The following is a 25,260-nucleotide window of genomic DNA, read 5'->3' as shown; positions in this document are numbered from 1 at the left end:
TAGACAGGGGAGGAGGCAAATGAGTACAAAACAAATCTGGTCTATTTCTTGTTTTGACCCACTCCATCTATCTTTTACATCTTTGGCTGGCAGCAGATGGTGCAGAAGGACTGCATGCCATCCACATCTCATGGCTGCCTGGCAGAAGATGGTACAGTACGACTGCTAGCCATCCACATCTCTTGCCTGCCTGGCAGAAGATGGTACAGTACGACTGCTAGCCATCCTCATCTCTTGCCTGCCTGGCAGAAGATGGTACAGTACGACTGCTAGCAGTCCGTATCGCCTGCCCGCTCACCATAAGACGGTTCAATAGGACTGACTGCAGGACTAAAGAGAATGACCTGGTCAAGTCACTCCAAATTTAGTCCCTGCGCCCATGTCTGCCCAGGCGCTCCCAGCCGACGTGGCCAGGAGCACCTCGGACATGACGATGATGGCTACCAGTCGTACTGTACCGTCTGCTGCCACGAGGCAATGGGTTGCTGCTACTGTGCAGCAATGCCGTACCGCGTCTGCCAGCACCCAGGAGACATAGGGTGACGGTTACCTGAGCGGGCTCCATGCTTGCCGTGGTATGGCGTCTGCACAGGTAACTCAGGAAAACAGGCGCGAAATGATTGTCTGTCCTTGCTTTCACGGAGGGAGGGAGGGAACGGGGGCCTGACGATACGTACCCAGAACCACCCGCGACAATGTTTTAGCCCCATCAGAGTGCTCCATTGTGACTGCTCTGGACAGCACTCTCAGATGCCCGATTGTTTGCCGTTGCTCTGACGCCGGGAGGGGCGACTGACGACACGGCTTACAGGGTTGGCTTCAGGGAGCTAAAATCAACAAAGGGGGTGGCTTTACATCAAGGAGTATTTCAGGCAGGACTTCACAGAGGGTTCCAATAAGAAATGGTGCACCTAAGTTTTTGTCCTTATTGGAACAAGAAGGTTAGCCTGGCCTCTGATTGATACATGGCTAGATTTACCTCGCTGCACCTTCTCTGTGAGTGACTGCAGTGTGACCTAGAAGAATGAGTCCCCTAGACAGGGGAGGGGGGGAAGCAAATGAGTACAAAACAAATCTGGTCTATTTCTTGTTTTGATCCACTCCATCTATCTTTTACATCTTTGGCTGGCAGCAGACGGTGCAGAAGGACTGCATGCCATCCACATCTCATGGCTGCTCGGCAGAAGATGGTACAGTACGACTGCTAGCAGTCCGTATCGCCTGCCCGCTCACCATAAGACGGTTCAATAGGACTGACTGCAGGACTAAAGAGAATGACCTGGTCAAGTCACTCCAAATTTAGTCCCTGCGCCCATGTCTGCCCAGGCACTCCCAGCCAACGTGGCCAGAAGCACCTCGGACATGATGATGACGGCTACCAGTCGTACTGTACCGTCTGCTGCCACAAGGCAATGGGTTGCTGCTACTGTGCAGCAATGCCGTACCGCGTCTGCCAGCACCCAGGAGACATAGGGTGACGGTTACCTGAGCGGGCTCCATGCTTGCCGTGGTATGGCGTCTGCACAGGTAACTCAGGAAAAAAGGCGCGAAACGATTGTCTGTCCTTGCTTTCACGGAGGGAGGGAGGGAACGGGGGCCTGACGATATGTACCCAGAACCACCCGCGACAATGTTTTAGCCCCATTAGGCATTGGGATCTCAACCCAGAATTCCAATGGGCAGCGGAGACTGCGGGAACTGTGGGATAGCTACCCACAGTGCAACGCTCCGGAAGTCGACTCTAGCCTCGGTACTGTGGAAGCGCTCCGCCGAGTTAATGCACTTAATGCACTTAGAGCATTTTCTGTGGGGACACACATACTCGAATATATAAAACCGATTTCTAAAAAAACGACTTCTATAAATTCGACCTTATTCCATAGTGTAGACATACCCTAAGGCTCTGCAACAATCACACAGCTTATCCCACCACCTAGATACTTAAGAAATGCATAGGGGAAACTGAGGCACCCACACAGTATTCAGAGAGAACATTAAGAACAGCCCCACTTCGTCACACCTACATGGGGAACAAATATTTAATAATGGGCTCTTCAATCTAGGCGAGAAAGGTCCAACATGATCCAATGGCTAGGAGTGAGACAAATTCAGGCTAGAAAGAAGATATACATTTTTTTACCAGTGAGAGTAATTAGCTGTGGAACAATCTACCAAGGGTTGTGGTGGATTCTCTATCACTGACAATTTTTCAGTCAAGACTGGATGTTCTTCTAAAAGGTCTGCTCTAGGAATTATGTTGAGGAAGACCTCTGGCCTGTGTAAGAAAGATGGTCACACTAGATGATCACAATGGTTCCTTTTGGCCTTGCAATCTCTGAGTTGTATGGAGTAAAACAGAATATTGAAAGGTATGAGCATCTAACCAGGGCATAGCTTTGCAATAATAAACACCATTGCTTAAAGAGTGGGTCATTCCAGTTAATAGTCTGGGTAATACAGCAGTACAATGATTGAAATGAATGAAACAAACAAAAACCCACCAACAAGAAAAGGATCAGAGGAATTCACTATACTTCAGCACCATCTACTGGGTATCGATGGAAGTCGCACAGAAACACCTGAAACCCGAGAGCCATTAGCAAGTGTCCAATAAAAACAACAGACTTGCCCTCCTCCAATTACATGTTGTTGCGGGTTAGAACTTGAGGTCACTGTGCAGGAGCCCAGAACTAGCCATGCTCACATGGATAGTGTGACGGGGCATACAGACCCCACACAGGAGAGGAAGATGCCAGAGAAGTCCTGGTGGTAGGGGCTAGCCCTGCCCCTCCAGCCCTGTCAGTCTTGTATGACAGGGAGGAGGCTGCAGTTAGCAGGTGCAGGAGGAGCAGGTTTGCCCAAAGCAGGGGACTGCAGGAGTGACCCTGAAGCCACAGACAGAACTCCTAGCTTGGAGACCTTCACCTCAACCTGGAGAAGAGTACAGCCGACTCCAGGTAAGATGGACAGGCCGTGCCTCACTCAGGCCTTGTCTACACTACAGAGTTTTGTCGACGCAAGTTACACCGATATACAGCCACCACTGTAATTAAACCGCTGTTGCATGTCCACACTATGCTTCTTGTGTCGGCAGAGCACAGCCACAATAGCACCTCTTGCACCACACAGAGAGCAGTGCACTGTGGGTAGCTATCCCACCATGCAACTGGCTGCAGGGTGCTTTGGGAAGGGTTTGCAATGCCACATGGGGCAGGGACAATGTCACATGATGAAGGTTTCTCAATCATATGGGCATCCTACTAGATTGCCAGCTGCTTTTCAATTGCCCTGGTAACCTGCAGCCCAGCCGTGTCTGTCAGAAAGCATGGATCCTGCGCTGCTCTTCAGTATTGTGCTGTGCATTACAAACACAAGGCTAGAAGAGGAGCCCAATGAGCAACTATTCGGCTGAGAGAGGCCTTGAAGGAGTATTTTAACACTGAGGCACAGTAATGTGTGTTGCTGTAGTGTGCTGAGCCTGGCACTGTTTGTTTGTACCTTATAATGATTGCTGAGTGTGCCCGAAAAGGAACACACTGTAAATCACTTTTTAAAGTAGCACTCAGTAATCTGACCAAACTGACATTGCTGAGGGGGAGGGGAGGGGGGAGAGAGAGAGAGTGTGCGTGCACGCGAGTGTTGGGAAAGTGTGTGTGCTGGGGGAGAGAGTGTGTCAGCATGCTGTCTCTAAGTTCAGACAGCAGCCAGAAACAACCAATCCTGAGACAGAATCTGGTGCACAGGGAGCTGGTGTCCTCATGTTCCTCCACCACCACCGGCAGGGGGAGGGGGACACCCTGACATCAGCCCCCCACCTCCATCCCCACTCTGCACAGCACAAGTCTCTTACCCACACCCAGCAGCAGCCCATCCTGCCTGCCTGCCCCTGTGGTCCTAGCCCAGGAGAGCAGGATTCCGCATTAATATTTTGATTCTCCCACAAGTTCTCCCACAGCCTCCTCTCCCCACAGACCAAGGAGATCCACCCCCTCCCCCCGTAGTCCAGGCAGGAATGCGTTTGCTGCCAGGAGCCCGCATGCTCAGCTGCGCAGTAGCTATGTGAGCTCTCCACACTGTGGGATTTCAATGCTTCCTAGGGCTTTGAAAGGGGAGGGGCACATGCCTGTGTGGCTGGATGCAGGGGAGCGGCATTCAAAACAGTGAGCAGAACAGTCATGGTGGGCACTGTGGGATACCTCCTGGAGGCCAGTTACGACGATTTAATGAATGCAGTGTCTACATTGACGCTTTTTCGATCTACCTTTGCTACAAAAAGCTCTACACCTCTCATCGAGGTGGTTTTATTTTGTCGGCAAAGCAGGAGTTTTGTCAGTGGGAGGACCTTTGTAATGCGTACACTTCCACTGTTTTGTCGACAAAAGCTGCCTTTTGCCGACAAAACTGTGTAGTATAGCCAAGGGCTGAGACACCCAGCCAGAGCGATTTCCCCAACTCTCCCTATGTTGGGGCTAGATCTTTGGCAGCACTGTAGACTTACCACGCCCTTCTTTGCTGAGACCACAGGGAGAGAGTATCCCTGAATGTCGGGGTTTGTGACTTTCATTTTGATCCCTCATCCAGAGATTAAAGAAGGCACACAAAAGGGCAGAGCCGCCACCACAAACAGAAAGGAAGTGCTGAAACCACCCATTGTAGATTATTGTTACAGACTCTGTTCCAGACAGCCTCTGCCTTCCTCCAGGGTCACAGGACAGAGTTCTGACTGAACCCCACAGATACACTGCAGAACCCAGACATGCTAGCGACACCTGTACCAGCCACATGGACAGACTCTCCCGATCCAACTGTTAACCAGGATTACAAAGTGATGAGATTTTATTTAGAGATCGTATTTCTCTGTGTTGTTTAACATGACTAAGAGAGCCATCTTGTTGGGACTACGTTCTTTCTAATGAGACCTCAAGTAAAGATACTTGGATTTTAACTAACTAATGTTATATGCATATTCCTCCTTTATAAAACCAAGCAAACTGGCCTAAGAAAAACTTACACAACAACTTTAAGCAATTGCTCTTGATGTTTTAAATTAGTCCTCTTCATACCAAACAATCCCAATAGCAGGGACCACATTCTTAGTCATGCCTTAAGTCAAGTGCATGTAGAATTATTGGAAGTGGGACAAACGTATTAGAGTGCTAAAGAGTCAATAGCCTGAGATTGTAAGTCAATTATTCCTTGGTATAGCTGCTTGGGCCCCAAAACAGATCTGTGTTAATCACAACACTGCATGTGTATTTTGTGTTCTGTACATGCCTAAAGTGTTTGCTGTATCTATGCTTAATGGATGATTGTTTACTGAGGTGGTTCTTTGTGAATTTAATAAACTGTTAATTGGCTAAGAATAACCAAGTGTCCTGATTTGAGAAATACTGTCCAAGGTAAAAAACCTAGAACTTAAAATTAATAAGCTAGCGCTCCCTGGACTCAGTAAAAAGGGGTTACCCTAATTAAGTTCTATCCCTTTACCAGCTACAACACTTAAACTAGATCTGCCAGTTTGATGTGTTAGGTTTCAGCTTTAAAATCTACTGGCAGATCAGCAGATTCATTAAATTGTCCCATTCACACTTACCTCAGGTACTTCCTGATGGGCTCACAGGCTACCTCCAGGATAACCATGGAGGGGTCCAGTTCTCGCAAGGCCTTGATGGCCGAGATGTAGAGAGTAATGATGTCCGATGTGTTGACTCCTAAAGCAAGGGAGGAGGACAGGCAGAGTCTCAGAGCAGAGAGCAAAGCTCAGACCCAGGAAGGGCCCTAAGGGAGCCTTAGTTAGATCCAGAGAGCTGGAGGGGAGGTGCTTGCTGCAGTGCCCTGGTCAGATGGAGGGACAAAGCTCCATGTGTCTGGACAGCAGACTCCAACCAGGGAAGCTGCATTGGGGCTATTGGAAACCAGCTCAGCACAGACTAAGCGCTCAGCCCATGCAGCACTCTGGAGAAGCCTTCAAGCAAAGACAACCTTCTATCTTGATTCCTTGCTGCACTGCACAGGAAAGGGAACCTTGAGGTGTGGGACAGGGCATTCCTACAACACACTGTTACCCAAGAATGCCCTAGCGTGGAGGGGGCAGGGACATGGTTACCACACACTCACCGTGCCATGCCCCTGGATGCAGTGGCAGAGCTGCTCTTCAGGATATCCCCACTTGCACACGCACAGCCCCTTCAGGGCCCATGCCCAGGCCCTGGGGACACATGAGGGATGAAACACTCACCAGGATGAAGAAGTCGCATTTCCAGAGCGCTTTTCAGGGAGCTGAGCAGCTGCTGCCTCTGATTGGTCCTTTCCAGGCAGAACTTGAGATCCTCCACAGCTGGCTTTGACTCTGGAAAATCTGCAAACAAAAAGAGCAGTCAGAAAAGGTGCCAGGCCCCATAAGGAGGCGATGGGAGAGCACAAGACGTCCTAGGGCACATGAGGAGGGGAAAGCAGGGCTGCATGGCCACAAGGCAGGTCTGGGCTGGCAGGCAAGGAAAGAGCAAGTCAACACGGCCTGGGCAGCAGGCAGGGGTCATGCTCACCACGGATGATGCTGAAGAGCTCCTCAATGCGCATGCTGGCATAGATGCGGTAGAAGAACCTCTGGACATGGCACCTCCAGCGCTTCAGGGTGCTGCTGGCCTCTGGGGTGGAGTGGGCCATGGGGCTGTCCTGCAGGAACACTCTGCTAAGCCAGCCAATCACCTTCTCGATCCACTGCACAACGAGAAGGAAAATAGAGAGAGCCGCACAACCCAACGGTGCCAGCCATCATCCCATGCACCTTCAGCGGACTGGAAATAAGGTGTACATTTTTTAACAGTGACAGTAATTAGCCATTGGAACAATTTACTAAGGGTCATGGTGCATTCTCCATCACCTGACAATTTTTAAATCAAGACTGGAGCAAAAGATCTGCTGTAGGAATTATTTTGGGGAAGTTCTCTGGCCTGTATTACACAGGAGGTCAGATTAGCTGATTCCAATGATGCCTCTGGCCTTGGAATCTATGACATTCACAGCAGGCTTCCAGGGCACACAACTCCACACTAACCTCCTGAGAAGAGTATTGCCCTCTGCCATGGCCCAAACCCAGCTCTGACTAGAGATCATTGGTCCCTAATAGCCAACACTGCAGCTAGAGGAAGCTGCATTGGGGGAGTGAGTTAGCAGATGCAGCCAGATTTGAAATAAGCCACAGGAACACCATGAGACAGATCCCACAAGCCACTCCTGCTAACACAACAGATCTCATGTGTCCAGCAGACATGCTATATTCTGAGCCACTAACCATGTACCCTATGAAATCATTGCAAGTCAATAGCCAGACCTGCAGCAAAGATGACTTCCAAGACCTGCACGAGAGAGCGAGAGAGACACGTGTGATTAAGTATGTGTATCCCTATGAAGGGGGGGGGAGGGGGGTGACTGGAGCTGCATTTCCTAGCCTCCCGAGATGTGCCTCAGGTACACTGACAGATGCTGCAGCACCAAGTTGCCACCTGCTGAAGATCTACATTTCCTCAGACATTCACAAAGTCGTGGGGATGCCCATCCTTGAATGAATGGCTCTTCCTCAGCAGGGATCCCCAGGGCCAGCACTAGGGATGGCTGTAGCATTTCCTACCAGGCAACAAACCCTATCACCCTCCTTACTGTCCACATGGAGCCATCAGCAAAAAAGAAGCAGTTCGGTAGTTCTGATTATCAGCCTTCTTTATTATGCCAAGAGTTGTAATGAGGCACTGGTTAAGTTGTCAGCATCCAGCCAAAAATTATGGGAATCCATCTGCATACTATATGCACAGTTACGAAATATATACTACATAACAATTCATTATAATCTCAATGTAATTTATTACAAAATCCTTGTTTTTACTTTGGTCTTGATCATTTTTAGGCATGAATGGGGAAACAACGAGTACTGACTACTTCCTCAATCTTTGGAGCATACCACTACAGAAGACTTGGTTAAACACAATGCTCAGTGGTACCTTACATGCTATAAAAAATGCATCCATAAACTGAATTTGGGAAGGTTGGAGAGGAAATCAACTATTTCTTGATGCTCAGTGTAAGATGCTGGTAGAAGTGCCAGCCGTGGGTGAGACTCGCCTTATACTAGGTCCTGTGGCATGCATTTTGAGAAGATCACTGCTTCTCCTGTGGTAAGCCAGAACCCAAAGGCATCCACTAACTTTCAGCACGTAAGTCAGGTGAGAAACTGAATGAAGCAGTCACTCTTAGCAAGAGCATAGCATGGAAAGTAAAGTTTAAGTGGCTGCATGGCTGGGATGCTTTTCCCAGAAGCAACCATGCACCATCCAGACTCATTAAACGCTGTAAAATGCCAAGAAGGGACAATTTTAAGCTACAAGATGAGGTTACTCACACTTGCAATCCATTCACATCTGATGGACCAAAGCTTATTTATATCTTGACCCAAGCAGTCTTCAGTGATAAGACAGCTAAAGATGTCAGTCAAATGGTTACCTTGGATCATGACTTGTAAGAAGCCTTCAAAACCCGAAGAATTATCCAAGGCTCCTTCAGTCTTTGGGCCCCAATCAAGAACAGACTCCAGCTGTGCTCAAATGTAAGAATAAAGCCAGAGTGAAGGTGGCAAAGACTCTTACACAGCTGACTGCAGACAGGTCATTGTTTGCTCATCTCCTGGTCATGCCCAGATCTCAGTGTGATGTTGATCTGTGTGTGACTTTGGGAAATACAAGTTTTCCATGGTACCACAATTGACGTTTGAATACAACAGAATACTTATGGGCCAGGCAAAAAGCAAATGAATGCACATATTGCATGGTTTTCATAAGCCAGCACCTACTGACAATGTGACTGATACCTTATGCCAAACAGAGGCCTTTCAGCATACTAATCATAGATGGTATGGCTGAGGTACAAGCTCTCGAGAAACAAACCGTTTACACCTTCTGAGATTTGGCTGAACACTTCATTATGAGGCTACATAGAAAATACTGGACCTATGATGAAGTCCACCTTGTATTTGACATGTATGCAGAGGAATCAATAAAAAATATTACCAGAAAGAAGAAACTCCAAGGTATACACTTGTCCAATACAAAATAATTGATTTCACGAATATCGCCAACATCACAATGAACTGTCTCATACCCACACAAAGGACAAGTTAACCACACACCCTGTGGAGAACCTCACACTCCAGCATGAGAAGAATTTCTTGAAGAATGTCATCGCATAGCATAATAAAAATGCTGCCTCCCACTGTTCTATGGAGTTTCTTTGTTTTTCCCATGAGGAGGCGGACACTAAAATTATCTTGCATGCCATCAATGACACAGTGAGAGGTGCTACTAAACTCCAGTTTTTTGCACAAGATCAAGACATTCTAGTGCTCTCTGTGAGATGTTACCCAAGACTTCTGCAATATTCTTTTTGTGCCTGCTGCGGGGGAACAGAATCACTGTATATCCCTCAGAGGTGTTTTCCTATCACTTGGACCATAAAAAGCCACTGCACTGCCAGGTTTTGATGCCCAGGATGTGGCATTACTGGAAGGTGGGCTGGAAAGGCCACATTATCTTACTAGAAGGCATTTGATTCAGTCTCTGAAGACTCTCTCCTTGCTCTGAAGGTGCTTGGAATGCCTGAGACAGTCACTGATGAGATCATAAACGCACTGGACGTGTTCATGTGCCAAGTTTACCATTTGAAGACCAACATTACGACACTTGCAGAATTATGTTGGTGGATGTTTTGCAAGAAGCAGAGAAATGGAGAAAAATTGCCAACCAACATGGGATGCATTTTTACCTGCTATCAAGAGGGAAAATTATCAAGCCATGGAATGACTCTGGGATGGTTGAACGCATCCAAAACTACCTTCCTCATCAGACATGGATGGGTCTTGGAGGATGGACTGATCACACCAGTTGCATGTAAATATCATGCACTCCTGAATCAATTGTTTAGCTAATCAAATGCTCGTGCAAAAACCAGATGCTGCAAACGTTTGGCCAGCAACCTGCCTTGCACAGAGATGTGTGAGTGCAGCATGAACAAGGATCAGTGTGACAACATGTCTAACAATGGTGCCCTAGATGGGGACAACATGGATGATGGTTTTGATGAATAAATGTTTTCAATCCTACATGACAAGGCTAACTTCCCTAGGTTTACCAAAGATGGGTATCTTTATGTGAACAACGTATCCCTGTGGTAAAGTATAATTTAAAAAACACTGATTTTTAAACAAACATATCTACATAATTGTTCTAGGTTTGTCATGTTTGGTTCCATTGTGTTTGTGGGATAAAGGGCTTTCGAATGATACCCATTTCTGATGACATTGTTTCCACCAACTGGAGGACCTGGAGCTCGGAGCTGAGGGGCAGTGAGTCCCCCCAGCCTTGCTACACAGAGGGTGACACCACTGAAATTAGGATTCTGTAGATTTTTACAAATCAAATGACATCGCCCTTATCTTTCCATCACTAACTTGCTCATGGAATGAGATTTTACTACATTATGCTCCCAGATTATGCAGCTGTTAGTCCAGAGGCAACATGGGCGGACATGTGGGGTCATGTGCCCCCCCAGATTTGTTGCTTGGCTTGTACTGAGCATGCTCAGTAACACTGCTGAAGCTAGTTGCCCACACTCTGCCCCCGCACTATCAGCAGCATGGGTCCTCTCTGCAGCTCTCTCCCTCTTTATAAGACTCACTTTCCCTTAAGTCCAACTGGGCAGCAGGTGCATTCAGCCCTGCTCCCTTTCTTGCAGGGTCCAGTCACCCTGTGACAGGGAACTTCTAATGGGGTTCTGCAGGGATTGGGTAGGTCCAACCCTATTTAACATTCTCATCAATGATCTGGAAGTAAATGTAAAATCAATGCTTTAAAATCTGTGAATGACAAAGACTGGAATGGTAAATAATAAAGACAGTGCAGTCATACAGAGTGATCTGGATCACTTCATAAGCTGTCAAGTGCATTTAATACAGTCAAGTGCAAAGTGATATACCTAGGAACCAGGAATGCAGGCTGTACCAACAGAATAGGGGGCTGTATATGGGAAAGCAGTGACTCTAACAAGGACCGAGTGGTCAGAGTGGACATGAGCTCCCAGTGCAATGCTGTGGCAAAAAGAGCTAATGCCATCCTGGGATGTGTAAGCAGGGGAGGAATGAGTAGGAGCAGGGAGATGGTTTTACCTCGATATATGGCACTGGTGAGACTGATGCTAGAATATTGCATCCAGTCCTGGAGTCCACATTGTTAAAAGGCAATTGAAAAGTTAGAGAGGATGGAGAAACAAGCCACAAAAATGATTTGAGGGCTGGAGAAAAATCCTTACAGTGAAAGACTTAAAGAGAACAATCTGTTTAGTTTATCAAAAAGAAGACAGAGGTGACTTAATTATGGTGTACGAGTACCTTTATGGGGAGAAAACAGCAGATACTAAAGGTCTCTTTAATTTAGCAGAAAAAGGCAGAACAAGAACCAATAGCTAGAAGCTCAAGCAAGACAAATTCAAATTAGAAATTAGGCACAATTTTTTAACGAGGGTGATTAACAATTGGCACAAACTCCCAAGAGAAGTGGTGGATTCTCCATCTCGAGGTCTTCAGATCAAAACTGGATGCTTTTCTGGAAATTATCCTTCAGCCAAACACCAATTATTGGGCTCAGTACACAGATTCATAGAGTTTAAACACCTCTGCCAGAGGATGTTGTGAAGGCCAAGACTATAATAGGGTACATAAATGAACTAGATAAGTTAATGGAGGATAGGTTCATCGATGGCTATTAGCCAGGGTGGACAGGGATGGTGTCCCTAGCCTGTTCGCCAGAAGCTGGGAATTGGCAACAGGGGATGGATCACTTGATGATTACCAGTTCTGTTCATTCTCCCTGAAGCACCTGGAACTGACCACTGTTGGAAGACAGGATACTGGGCTAGATGGACTTTTGTTCTCACACAGTATGGTATTCTTATGTTCTGAAAGCTAGAAAGGACAACTGTAATTATCTACTCTGACCTCCAGCACAACCCAGGCTGTAGAACTTCCCTGAATTAATTCTTTAATTAGTACAGGGGCAACAATGAATTGTAATGGCCTGTGTTCTGCAGAATGTCAGACTAGGTGATCACAATGGTCCCTTCCAGGCTTAAACTCTGAATCTATGAAACGGGGTATTTCCACGGGGTTCTATGTCGACGGGGGTGGGGGGAGGGTTTGGGGGCCTTGGCAGGCCAAGTTAGGATTTCTTCAAATAGGAGTTTAATTTTGACATCAACCCTTGTGACAGAAATAAGCACGTGCCGCCACCAGAACAGCTCCTGGCTGCTGTGGGCCTTACCTCCTGGAACTCATTCAGGAAAGAGCGCTCATATTCTCCCCTGCATCTGCGCTCCATCCTCTCCTCTATCATCTTGTGCAGGATGGTGGTGACAGCGTTAGCACTCACTCTCTCCAGCAAGTTCAGCCTGTGACTGCAGACATAAACAGCAGCCTCATTCAGAACATGCAGACAGGGAAGCGTGAAACAAAGTGTAAAGTAACTGGGTTCAGGGGAGGGAGGGGTAGAGGTCTGTACTGCACATTGGCTAGCAGGTGTCAGATTAGGAACTGGCCTCTCTCCACACAGACACAGCAGCATAGACAGAGGAGCATTTCTAACCCTGTCAGATGTCAACATTGTACGGTACTTGGGTGCTCAAATACCAAGGTGATCGGCACTGTATAAATGTCTAGCTGGATAACAGGGCCACAGACTTGAGAGGGATTGGGTTTGCTCAATAAGCAGGGTGGTTATTTGGGAAGGGTTTTTATCCACTAGGAAGGGGAAAAAAATTAGAAAATAGGGCAACTGGAACCAAACTTACATCAAACGTTAATGGAAAGAAAATTAGTGGGACAATATAAAACTCATGAATTCCAAACAACAGGATATGGTATAACGTGATATGGTATAACGTGATATAGTCCAAGTCATATCAAATTGTTATACTAATCTATTGGGGAAAAGCAGATCTGGAGACAAAATACATATATTCTATACAATTAAATGTTACTTTTAACAAAAATAATGCCTTTTGAGCATTTCACAGGTTTTGATCATCAAAAAGTTCATCAAACAATGCTACAAGGAAGAAACTCCTTTCCAAACTTATTACACAAAGGGGTTTTTTCCATTCCCAGCCAGGCAGAAAAGGTAAAGAATCACATTCCTAGCCCTTTCATTCCTTCCTGGTCTTCGGTTTTTTTAAAATGCCATAAATTCAGTTAACGTTACATAAAGTTGGGGGTTGTATGTGTTTAAAAAAAAAAAAAAAGAAATCTAACACTCTGTTAATGCCTCTGTGGGTAATCTTAGGGACCGACAGAATCTCCAGCTGTAGCTCCCTATCAGCAAAGAGGATCAGAGAACTGGAATGGGAGCTTTCACATCCCTCAACCAAAGGGAGATGGGGCAGGCTCTTTAGCCAATCTTTTCTCCCAGGGGCCTGTCAGGAGTTTACATTAAATCAGCATCAAAAATAAAAACGAAGAGATTTTAAACAGACTAAGAATCCTATTCTCTCCTGTGATGGTATAACCCTACTAGTTCTCCAATCGCCTATAGCATCTTCTAGCCAGACACTGCCAGTAAGACCTGATATTTCTAATGGGGAAACAAGCAGGACTGTTTTTCAACCCCTCAATGCAGGCCTTCTCCAAACATCCCTGAGGAATAATGAAGGGCAACTATGCTTTGCACCCTTGGTACCACCAGATGTACTACTCCTGTTTTTCCATATTAAACGTGACCAACTTCTTCAGGAACCTTAACTTTGGGGCGGGAAGGAAATCTTTCACTTATAAACACTCTCCCTTTAAAGAACGCCAATCAAAGCCCGTGTCCAGGTCAGGGGATGCTCACGCACCATCACCAGAACCTGTCTGTCTAATAATATGCTCTTAGCTCAACCACAAATCATGGGCTTAATGAAAGCACCACTGAGTGAGAGTCTCTGGTCTGTGCTGTCCAGGTCAGACTCGATCATAAAGGTCCTTTCTGGCCTTAAAAATCTATGTAGCCTGCTGATGGGCTCCTACACGGGTATTGTGTTCATTCTGTCTAACAGACCCCGCCTTTTAAGATACGCACAGGATTTCATTGAGCTGCTGAAACTGCTCCATGGCTGTGGGACACCAGCACTGCTCTTTCTTACTGCTGCAGCCCATGCACTGCAGGCCGTCTCCTCCTCCATCTTCCATGTCACTCTCTTGTTCATTTTCACTCATGCTGCTCTCGCACTCGTTCATTCTGTCTTCACCCTTCTTCCACTGCCACATGTAAATCTTGAAGGTGCGGCTGTAGAACTGCTGGATCATCTCCTGGAAAGTCTTTGTGGTGGTGAAGAAGAGGATGGCTTTGAACATGGTGTAGACTTTCTCTCGTAACATCTGGGAGCCTGTTCCAAGGAGCAAGCCCATTTTGGTCCATTTTTCCAGAAGGTCCAAGCTGTTTAGATAAGGGTCTAGGCGGCACTTGAGCAGACAAAACGCATCCAGGAGAAGCAAGGAGCACTGTGGTTCTTCGGCTGTGTTTTCATACTGGCCAATACAATTCCAGAACTCAGGAGCTATATTTGCCTGAAGGTCTGTCTGTAAAACTTCAGTGAACCATTCTTCTAGGACAGAGTGCAAGTCATAGCGTTGCAGCACTTCCACAGCAGCCCGCAAATCACTGTCTTTCAGCAGCCCCACTGAACCGGATCTAGGTGCTGCCTAAAGAGAGGCATCAAGTTAAAACAAGCATGGGCACCAAAAAATTACTAAAGCTGGACTTTGCAAATCAGAAGAGAGACCATTTCAGAGAACAGTGAGCAGGATATGAATGGAGCCTGTCACCCGTAGGCAGTTGGGTCACATGTGTCAGGGTGTCTGTAGATTAACAACCAACTGCTGTTTGGTGTTCCCTCTTTGGAGCGGCTGGGGTCTCAATACTGCTCCTGATAGGAAGGTGCCCACATCACAAGCATGAACACTGCGAATGGCAACAACTGCTCCCCTTGCTGGCAGTTGCCATGAAAGCCTTAAGCTGACTGGCCTATTTATCTAAGAGCAGGAAGCCACAACGGCAGCCATTCAGCATTAATAATGGCGCATGTAAGTTTCTGTTATATGTCCCCTCTAAAACCAGCAGAAATACTCAGACCTTCCTCAGAACTAGCACATTAGATTTAGAAACAAGATGAATTTTTCTAGAAAATGTAAAGTGAATTGGTTCCCAAATTAGAAGATTCTAAAAATAGGGGCAGTCTCTCTGAACTCCTGTGGAGATCCCAAGGCCTGTGGACATGCTATTTGACTTTGCAGGAACAAAAACTAAGGAAATTCCCACACAAAAACGTTGTTAGAATGCAGGCAGACATCCATTTCTCTGGTTTGTCACTTTTCAAGAACAATAAAATATAAACAAAATTTAGAGACGCAGGAAATTCATAGTTAAGTCCGTGCTTATAACAGGTCCAAAGGCACTACCTTAACTCCGCTGTCCAAGTGATGCCCTAATAAAAATAGAAAGGCAGGCTACCTTCCTCATCTATAACAAACACATAAACAGCATGGTGAAAGTGGACATTACCCCCAAAAAGTCCCACAAGGAGCTGAGGATGCTCAGGAGCTCCCAGGGTGGGGCTTGATGAGCCTATGTGCCACCAATCAGCCATGAGCTAGCAATGGCTCCATGCGCAAACCTCCCAGGTCATGAAATTACAGCATTTCCGAGAAGCGGCAAGGCCAGTACAGTAGCAAACCTTAGAAACAAATACAGGACACAAATGAGAAAACCAGGGGTCTGTATTTCTGATACGGTCCCTGACAGGGGCAATGGCACAAGAAGGCGGCCGTGCGTAGGCCAGCAGAGTTAAGACAGTCTAGTTACCTGACCTGTCAAACTCTGGATATTTGGCCCTATTACAAGCGCAAGCTTAACTCCAGATTTCCTAGTTTCTGAAGTGGCTTGTTCGGCTACTATTAACAAGAAACATTTCTACTGCCGTCGCATCAAGAGGCCAAACAGGCAGCGACCCCAGTGTGCCCGGTGCTGCACAGACAGAGCCCCTCCCTGCGCCCCGGAGCTTAGACCCTGAGCAGCCTCCTAACGGGCCCGTCCCTCGGATCATCGGCCCCGCTCACGCCCTGCACCGAAGGGGTTCGGGCGAGGTCCGGCCAGCACCAGAGTCACACCGGGCCGGGCACCGCCTGGGAGCTCGTGGGCGGGGGGGGGGGTGCTGGGAGGGGGGCAGGGATGGATACGCCGGGGGGCGGGGGGCACAGGAGACCTGCGGGAAACGGCTGGGGGGCCGGGAGCCTGGCGGGGGCTGGTGGCGGGGCGCTGGGCGGCCGAGGCCCCGGCCCTGCCGCTCTCACTCACCAGCCCCAGGGCGGCGGGCGGCACCAGGCCGGTGCTCAGCGCGCGCCAGGCCGCCGAGAGCTCCGGGCCAGGCCCCGCCGCCTCCATCCGGCCCCGCGCGCCTGGAGGACGTGAGGCGAGACGGGGCGGGGCGCGCGGCGGGGCGGGCGCTGCGGGCCGTCGGAGGCCGGGGGCGGGGCGGGCCGGGGGCGCGGGAGGGGGGCGGACGCTGCGGGCCGTTGGAGGCCGGGGGCGCGGGAGGGGCGCGGGGGCGGACGCTGCGGGCCGTTGGGGGCCGGGCGGGGCGGGGCGGGGCGGGGGCGCGGGAGGGGGGCGGGGGCGGACGCTGCGGGCCGTTGGAGGCCGGGGGCGGGGCGGGGCGGGGCGGGCCGGGGGCGCGGGAGGGGGGCGGGCGCTGCGGGCCGTTGGAGGCCGGGGCCGGGGCCGGGGCCGCGATGACTCAGCAGGGGGCGGCGCTGCAGAGCTACAACAACGAGCTGGTCAAGTGTGAGCGCGGCCGGGGCGCGGGGGGCCGGGCCGGGCCGTGGGGGGCACCCAGCGCTTACAAGGGACATCGAGTGGTGGGGCCAGGCCAGGCCTCGCGGCAAAGTCTGGGCTGGGCGCGTCCCCAGGCTGCGGCTGGGGCTGGGATCGGGGCCTGGGTTGCCCGCCCCGCCCCGCCGATGGTGCCCCGAGGGATGCCAAGCCCACGGCGCGTGCTTGCGGGGTGGGCCCCGTGCACGATGTGGGGAAGAAGGAAGGTGAAGGGTCTGGGTTGCCCTGCCCCGCCGGTGTCCCAGGAGGACGTGCCTCGCCCCCGGCACATGCCCGAAGTGGGGAAGAAGGAAGGTGAAGGGTCTGGGTTGCCCTGCCCCGCCGGTGTCCCAGGAGGACGTGCCTCGCCCACGGCGTGTGCTCGCGGGATGGGCCCTTAGCTGCCTGTGGCCCTGACTCGCCCCCTTGCCCTAGGTATCGAGGAGCTGTGCACCAAGCGGGATGAGCTGAGCCATCAGATCCAGCAGGAGGAGGGGGAGAAGAACAAGCTGCAAAACGACATCCGGCTCCTGACGGAGAAACTGGCCCGTGTCAACGAGAGCCTGGCTCGCAAGATGGCCACCCGCAACGAGTTTGAGAAAACCATTGCTGAGACCGAGGCTGCCTACACAAAGGTATCTGGCCTCTGGAGGCAGGGGGATTGGATTTCTCTAAGGCAGCCCCTTACACTCTGGGGGCTTGTGTGTTACTGCAAAAGCACAGAGGCAGGGCCTCTGTCTGCCCTTAGCAAGGCCTCATGTCTAGATCAAGCCCTAAACTGCAATCGAGAGCCAGGGGAAAGCAGGGCTTTATGCTGGGGCTAAACTAGGTCCAAGTCATTCCTCGGCCAAAATCCTGCTGTGGCCTACAAACAGCTCTGCGAATGTGAGTTAAGTTTACTGTCACACATCATGGCCTTCCTCTTGGGTATGGCACTTCCCACCTTGGGAAACGCTCCAGCTAAGGCTTCTCCACAGCTCTCCCAAAAGAGGGTTACTGCTGCCAGAAAAACAATACTCAAACTTGCAAAAACCAGGCACTGCACAGTTTGAACATGGGACCTTCAGACCTATACCACTGCCCTCTGCCACTTGACTGTGTTGCGGGTGGCTTGCTGGTCAGCATTAGAACACTGGGATTCCTGGGCTGTCCTCCTGCTTCTGGCAGGGCAGTGTGGCCTGTTGGTTAGAATAACAGTGACAGACAGGATGAGCAGGCTTGGCACATTCATTTCAAAAGGCAGATTGGGTGAGGATTGGGGGGTTGAGATTGGGGTTATGTTTCCAGCTCCACTTGAAGTGCCCTAGTGCAACCTCAGACTTCTTTCTTTGAGAGCCTCATGTGTTCCCACTACTCGCTAGTGATGAGCAGATGGAACCCTCCTGAAAGCCGTATCCCTTGGGCTCCTGTGCACCCACCTCCCAGGGAAGTCACCCCTCGCTGCTTCCACTCCATCCCCACCAACACAGAGAGTAGAAGCAACCCTCTGCCATGGTTGTTGCTTTCCTAACCCCATTAGGCTTAGTTTGCCAAAAGTGTACGTCCATATAACTTTAGTTTGGATCTTAGGTAAATAGTATGGTTTTATAGTGTCTCGGAAAAGAGATATTTCCCCAACTTTTTAATGTTCAAGCCTCCAGGCTTGCCCCATCACTAGGACTACGTCTGGGCTGGACACCCAAAAGGTGTTTGTTGCAAGGCATACCTACCATGTAGCACCCCCTCCTGACTTAGGGTTGGCACTGCAGGCACTCCCTGCCTCAGTTGCTCTTTTCTCAGGGCCCTTAAGAACTCTACAAAGTCCAAGAGAGTGTGAGATGAAATTCCTCTGCTGCAGTTCTACTTTATTAAATACAAATAAACCTGAAATCCAATCTCTGCCCTGGGCCTCAGGGGTTGCCCAGCCCTCCTGTGGACTCTAGCACACCTCTGCTTATGAGAGTTTCTCTTTCTGTCAGCACCTTTCTGCAGCTGAGTTCCAATGATTATGAGGCACAGGTGTTCTTTATTCAATTAACTGTCTTTTTCCCTTTAAACTAGCTCCTCCTGGGTAGCCTGGGTTGAGACTCCCCTTAAAGGAGCCAGCAACTCTGTGCAGTGTTATAACAGCTGTGCATTGTGCCCACGGATCTCCCAAGTTGGATGCCTGTGTCCAGTGCTTAATTTCTTTTCTGTCCTGTAAAACTCATTCCCTGGCCTGGTGTGCCACCCATAAGGCTTTTACCTCCCCACCAGGACTGCTGGCTCTGGCACACCTCATGGGAGAGGCTCTCATGGCTGTTGAACCTCTGGATGGCCAGAGTTCTGTGCACCACTGGGAACAACCTTCCTCTGCACTGAAACTTACAGCAAGCGGGGCTAAGCTGTCAATTCCAGCCATGGTATCAGAACTGACCTCAGCTTGGGGCTCAGGTGCTGAGTCTGGAATATCTGAGACCCTTCCATGTGGTGTAACTGAGATTCAGCACAACACACCACATGTGGACTGCCTGACCAGTCTGAATTTGTCTAGCTTCAGCAGCTAACATCAGACTGGGAATATGGCATACCATTTTTACAGTGAGGGTCGTTAACCATTGGAACAATTTAGCAGGCTGACAGAGCACCTTTCATAGATTCCAAGGTCAGAAGAGATCATTGTGGTCATCTACTTTGACCTCCTGTATAACACAGGACAGAGAACTGCCACACAATCATCCTTAAAGCAGAGCTTTTAGAAAAACATTGTCTTGATTTAAAAATTTTTAGTGATGGAGAATCCACCACAACCCTGGGTAAATTGATCTGGTGGTTAATTACTCACTGTAAAAAAATTACACTTTATTTCCAGTCTGAATTTGTCTAGTTTTCAACCTCCAGATATTGGATCATGTTAGACCTTTCTCTGCTAGACTGAAGAGCCTGTCATCGATTATTTGTTCCCTGTGTAGGTACTTAAAAGCTGTAATCAAGTCATTCCTTAACTTCCTCTTTCTTAAGCTAAATAGATTCAACCCCTTGCGTTCATCACTCTAAGGCAGGTTTTCCAATCCTTTAATCATCTCATGGCTCTTCTCTGAACCCTCTCCAATTTATCACCATCCTTCTTGAATTGTGGACACCAGAACTGGACACAGGATTCCAGCAGCAGTCGCACCTGTGCCAAATACAGGGTAAAATAACCTCTCTGCTCCTACTTGAGATTCCCCTCTTCACGTATCCAGGGATCGCACTAGGATGTTCAGCTGATTATCCACCACAACCCCCAAATCTTTTTCAAAGTCACTGCTTCCCAGGATAGAGTTCCCTATCTTGTAAGTGTGGCCGACATGCTTTGTTCCTAGTTATGTACATTTACATTTCGCTGTATTAAAACACATATTGTTTGCATGTGCCCTGCTTATTGAACAGTCCAGACCTGTGCCCAGGTGACCTGTCCTCTTCGTTATATACCAGTTAGAGGAGGGTTCCATAGCTTGCATCTGGGAGTGCCATCCCATGAGTGTGAATGCACAGGGGCAACTCTTGAAGATCAACAGTTACTGTTAAGTAACCTCTCTGTCTACCTCAGGGAAGAGATATGGGGCCTTGGCCAATAGTAAGGGTTTTGAAGGGAACAGAAATAGCAACAGCATGCCGTGGAAGAGGAGAATTGAACATGTAGGCTCCTAGCTCTAACCCCAGTGCACAGTCCCCTAGGGTACAGGGTGTTGTGCAGGTGTTTCTCTCTCATCCCTGTCTACCACCTTCTCCCACTGGCATTCTGTGCATGGCTCAGAGTGCCTTATCCATTCCTAGCAAAATCTGCGATTGTCTCTGGGCCCTGCACAGCTCTGGATAAGGACTCTTACTCATATGGTACTTTGAACCCTCCTTATACTTAGGACAGCCTCATGGCTCCAGGGTGTGCTTGCTGCTGTCTCACACAAGGCAAAAGCTTAGGGAGGGGTAAGGTGCTGTGATCTTCCTAAGGAACACCTCAAGGCAGAGTTAAGGCTCTTTGGGTGTGTTGTGTGGGAATTGTCACCTGAACTGCCTTTCCTGCTGCTAAGGTGTTTGAGTTTTGGGAATGGAAGTCTCCCATTCTGGAAGGATGTGAGGAGCACCGGGCTGGGCTGCATACCAGCAGCTTTCACTCCAATGTGAATGAAGCTTTGGGTGTGTCCGTTACCAGCACTCTGCTGCTGTCATAGATACTCAAACATTGTAAAAGACAAGACTTGAAAACCCTACTCAACAGGGGTGAGTGAGGCCCTTTTCTTTTCAAGTGTGTGGGCTGGGGGCAAGGGGCAGTGCCTGCAGAGAACAGTTGAAGCAGATAGTTCTGCAGTGGTGGGGTCAGGCAGGGGAAGGTAAAATAGGGCTTAGCCTGCGCCACTGCTCTCCTCCAGCACCTCCTGGACCCAGAAGTTTGCAGACCCCCCCCCCCCCGCCCCAGGTCACTAGTACCCATGCAGCCTCCCCCTGACCTCAACCATGTAGCCTTTGAGAGAGACTGCAGGGAGGAACCAACTAGAGAGTGAAGCCTCTGCAGCTTCAGGACAGGTTCAAGAAGGCACCTGGGGTGCTGATGATGGCATGAAAGTCCCACACTGGATTCCCTGTACTATGACGGAGTGACTTCTTCCTCCCCACCTCCCTTGTCTTTCCCTTTTAGTTATTCCCCCTCAGAACACTAACTGAAGGTCTAGAACAACAAAACCAAACCAAAAACCTGGGGGAACTAAGGTGCTATTTGCTGCCTCACATCACTTGTGCATTCTGTCCCTTTCCCTATTGCTCTTCACTTACTCTACAGCTGGTGCCTAGCACAATGGGGCCCCTTATAGAATATCAGGGTTGGAAGGGACCTCAGGAGGTCATCTAGTCCAACCCCCTGCTCAAAGCAGGACCAATCCCCAGTTTTTGCCCCAGATCCCTAAATGGCCCCCTGAAGGATTGAGCTCACAACCCTGGGTTTAGCAGGCCAATGCCCAAGCCACTGAGCTATCCCTCCTTCCCGGTGGCCTCTAGCTACAACCGTACCAGAATAACCCTGATAATGAATAACAGTGCCATCTACTGCTGCGGAAGTTCAGCTTCCATTTTAAAAAGATTTCTTCCCCAATATGCTTTAAACTAGTCCCCATGCCAGGGCTGTGTGCTGGAGTGTGCAGACAGATCACTCCAGTGCCTCTGCTCCAGCTCCCCAAGGTGGCAACGGGATGAAAATTACTAGGTTCTGGTTAGTTTCATGGCTAAGGTTTCTCACCCTCTGGGGAGTGGTGGAAATATGAATAATCTGGGCCAATGGGAAAGCTGGGACACTGGTATTCACACAGAGGGCACCCAAAACCAGAGAGGGGCAAAGGGGTAGAGTAACAGCAGGCTTATAACGAGGGCAGAGGAGGAAGATTGCTTCTTCCCTCCCGCAGAGAGCAGCCAGGAGTGGCAAAGGAGGGCTACTTCTGCCTTCCACCTGCTAGAGCAGGAACAGGCACTTATTAGAGGTGATGAGTGGAGTCGGTCATGGGAGGGTTCCACTAGGAATCCCAGCCCTCTCCTTAGCCACTGGCATTGGTGGGGGGCTGAGCTTCTCTGCAACTGTCAGTTAAGCCCTATATATATAAAGCAAACTGAGCATGGTATTTGGCTCCTGAGCATAATGAAAAGTGTTTCTGCCCCAGCCTTGCATGTCCTGAGCTCTGTCTGGTTAACGAGACCTCTAGAGCATATTCTCAGTCTCACACTGGTGAACACCAGTGCTGCCTCCTCTGGTCACCACTGACTGCTGCTATCTTAGCTTCATCACCTTGCTGTCTCCTTTTGTGTCATTATCAAATCTCAGGCTGAAGCTGGTTGTCCTCTCCCAGCCCCTTCCTCAAAGGCTGAAGCTTGAAAAATTCATGCATGAAAATGGAAATGTTGATTCTGTTACAATAGTTATTCCTATTTTAAGAACACACTTTGGTGAGACACTGGTAAAACTCCCATCCACACAGTGTAATTGGCTCTGAATTTCAGTAAGTAACTGACATTTGGGGATGTCAGTGACAAAATACTTGGCAGATCTCTGCAAGCCCCATCCCTGTGACTGTTGGGACGGTTCTGGAGAGTCTGGGCCATGCCCCATCTTGGCCAAAAGTGTCATATCTGTGCAAACTGATGCTCCACATCACCCCTAAGTCTACTGAGCATTTTCTGTATGAGCAAACAACAAAAAAGGCCATTTTCTGCAAACGCAGCTGATGTTTTGTCACAAGTTATTTTAAAAACAATTACAACTACTAGTGAGCCCCTGTTGCATCCTGTCAGTCCTGTGCGTTGTGGGCTGTCTGGGTCATGGACTGTCTGCAGAACACCTAGCACAATAGGGCCGTGACCCTTGGCTGGAGTTCTAGGCACTACCATAAATCAAATAAGTAATAAAGATCTCCAGAAAATCTAGCTTCTCAGGCAATTTGAGAACAGGAAAATGGCCAAATATATCAGAACTGCTTGGTAGCAGTAGTTGAGCTAGCTGTTGTCTGGTCTTTCTGGGAGCTGTACACAGCTGCAAGGGGTACTCTGCACTTTCTGTGGGAGAACATGCCTTCTGGAGCTGGCATAGCGCCGTTCTTTTCCTTCTGAACTCAAAGCTGCCATCTCAGAAAGGCCAGCTCTGAGTGTTCCCAGGCTTGTATGAATCCACCCATGGCTGCCAGAATTGTAGGTTATTCCTACAGCTTTCTTTCTACCTGTAATGACCCCTCAGGCTAACAGTTACAGGGATATGGTGCTTGTGGTGATCAGAGATGTTTGTAATCTGTAGCCAGTCAAATGCAGTTTCTTATTCAAGGAGCTCTTGCAAAATGGAAATGACAAGTCATATCAGTTTGCACAGAAATTAAACTTTGGACTAGGGAGGGCATGGGCCAGGCTTTTCAGAATTGTCCAGCAGTCACAGGGACATAGCTTGCAGTGACCTGGGAAGTATTTTGTCACTGACACAGCCTCAAATCTCAGTTACATATTGAAATCAAGACAATTACGCTGGTGGGGCAGGTGGGATTAGGGTTTTGTTTGTGCTCAGAAGCGTGCATTATTAAAATGAGGAATAAATGTTTAGAAATTTCATCACAATGGAAATTTAGCATTTTTATGCATGACTTTTTTTTTAACTAGGTCAGCCTGTGAATAAAGAGAAGTCAGTCCTTTCTCAGGAAAAACCAAGGAGGAGGAAGTGCTCTCCACCCATTAGCTCTGTGGTTAGAGTGCTCACGGTTTGTAGGGGAGCTGGGTTAAATCTCCATGCTGCCTGAATCAGACCAGGGACTTGAAGTTGGATCGCCCATGTCCCAGAAGAGTGCCCTAGCCCCTGAGACATAGGAACAGCGGGGCTCTGTTTCTCCTGTTGAAGCTGTTCCTGTTCATATGAAACACTTCAGTAGCCATTGGAGTCTAAGATTGGATGTCTAACAAATACATTCGAGTTCAACTCCAAGTTACTGGTTTGATGCAGGAATCTCTGGGTTATGCTGCAAGTCAGATTGGATGATCAGGGGTCACTTCTGGCCTTAACATCTATAAATGACAGTTTGCACCAGTTACATTTTTAACTGTTTTTAAACAAATTGCCTTTGTTAATATTGCTAGATGCTAAGGCCAAAAGGGACCATTGGGACCATCTAGTCTGACCTCCTGCATAACACAGCCAGAGAACATTCATCCAATGATTCTTGCCTTGAGCCTGGAATGTGGGTCTGAGCTAGAGCATATTTCTCAGGAAGAGACCCCCAGGCTTGAGTTAAAGGCTCTTGAGTGCTGGAGACTCACTGACTGGCAACTTGTTCAAAGTCAAGCTCAGGCTAAGAGAAATGTTCAGTTTCCATAAAATGAAGTAACTTGTTTCCCATCCTCCCAGATCCTGGAGAGTTCCCAGACGCTGCTCAATGTCCTGAAGAAGGAAGCTGGGAATCTGAGCAGAGCCACAGAACTGAAAAGTAGCATCACAAAGGAGAGCTGAGCATTTGGACTCAAACATTCTGGCAGTCACTCTGGGGAGCTGCAGCACCTTCGTGCCCTGGCCCATGCTGGTATTCTAATCTAAGGGCTTGGAGTGGAAGCAATGTCTAATAAAGTCTTTGTTTTGCAAATGTAAGTGTTTATTGCAGCGCCAGGTGGGTATCCATTCCAGTTCAAGCCCCATCCAGCAAAACTCCGGATGGGTGCGTAACAAGGGTCACTTAATGGGGTCATGAGGCTGTGGAAGTGCAACTGTGCCTAGAAGCAGCAGCCTCAGGCCTGGGAAGAAATGCAGCTTGGGACTTCAGCACTTTCCCCTTCAGACAGTTCCTCCTGGGGGGATTCTGCACGACTGCGTGCC

The 25,260-nt window shown here is 48.9% G+C and overlaps 2 protein-coding genes across 3 annotated transcripts in view; one reads left to right on the top strand and one right to left on the bottom strand.

Annotated features, from left to right (window-relative positions):
- The window catches only part of ANAPC2 (anaphase promoting complex subunit 2), a 32,281-nt gene extending 15,705 nt beyond the window's left edge, over positions 1–16,576 (bottom strand). Inside the window, exons 1-7 of one of the 2 annotated variants that reach the window (XM_084649838.1) lie at positions 16,425–16,547; positions 15,633–15,804; positions 14,151–14,769; positions 12,360–12,492; positions 6,546–6,720; positions 6,239–6,358; positions 5,594–5,711 (exon numbers count right to left, since the gene is read on the bottom strand). In XM_084649838.1, coding sequence (XP_084505964.1) covers positions 5,594–5,711; positions 6,239–6,358; positions 6,546–6,720; positions 12,360–12,492; positions 14,151–14,769; positions 15,633–15,717 — 1,250 coding nt within the window. In that variant the 5' untranslated portion in view covers positions 15,718–15,804; positions 16,425–16,547. Of the gene's footprint in view, positions 1–5,593; positions 5,712–6,238; positions 6,359–6,545; positions 6,721–12,359; positions 12,493–14,150; positions 14,774–15,632; positions 15,805–16,424 lie in introns of both variants that reach the window. The other variant, XM_084649837.1, reaches the window with a different exon arrangement.
- Positions 16,577–16,783: 207 nt separating this feature from the next.
- SSNA1 (SS nuclear autoantigen 1) lies at positions 16,784–25,030 on the top strand. Its single transcript, XM_084649839.1, has 3 exons — positions 16,784–16,910; positions 17,373–17,572; positions 24,799–25,030. The coding sequence occupies exons 1-3, from the start codon at positions 16,859–16,861 to the stop codon at positions 24,898–24,900; spliced, it is 354 nt and encodes a 117-aa protein (XP_084505965.1). The 5' UTR covers positions 16,784–16,858; the 3' UTR covers positions 24,901–25,030.
- Positions 25,031–25,260: the final 230 nt, after the last annotated feature.

The sequence above is a fragment of the Lepidochelys olivacea genome (assembly GCF_965140295.1).
Source record: "Lepidochelys olivacea isolate rLepOli2 genome assembly, chromosome: 16".
In the NCBI taxonomy this organism is placed as follows: domain Eukaryota; kingdom Metazoa; phylum Chordata; order Testudines; family Cheloniidae; genus Lepidochelys; species Lepidochelys olivacea.
The sequence above is the reverse complement of the archived record's forward strand: the minus strand, read 5'-3'. Positions and strand labels throughout refer to the sequence as shown.

Excerpts from the sequence above, each read along its gene's own strand:
- SSNA1 (XM_084649839.1), top strand. The coding sequence starts at position 16,859 with ATGACTCAGCAGGGGGCGGCGCTGCAGAGCTACAACAACGAGCTGGTC. Across the intron at positions 16,911-17,372 it reads CAACAACGAGCTGGTCAAGT|GTATCGAGGAGCTGTGCACC; the intron begins GTGAGCGCGGCC and ends CCCTTGCCCTAG. Across the intron at positions 17,573-24,798 it reads CCGAGGCTGCCTACACAAAG|ATCCTGGAGAGTTCCCAGAC; the intron begins GTATCTGGCCTC and ends CCATCCTCCCAG.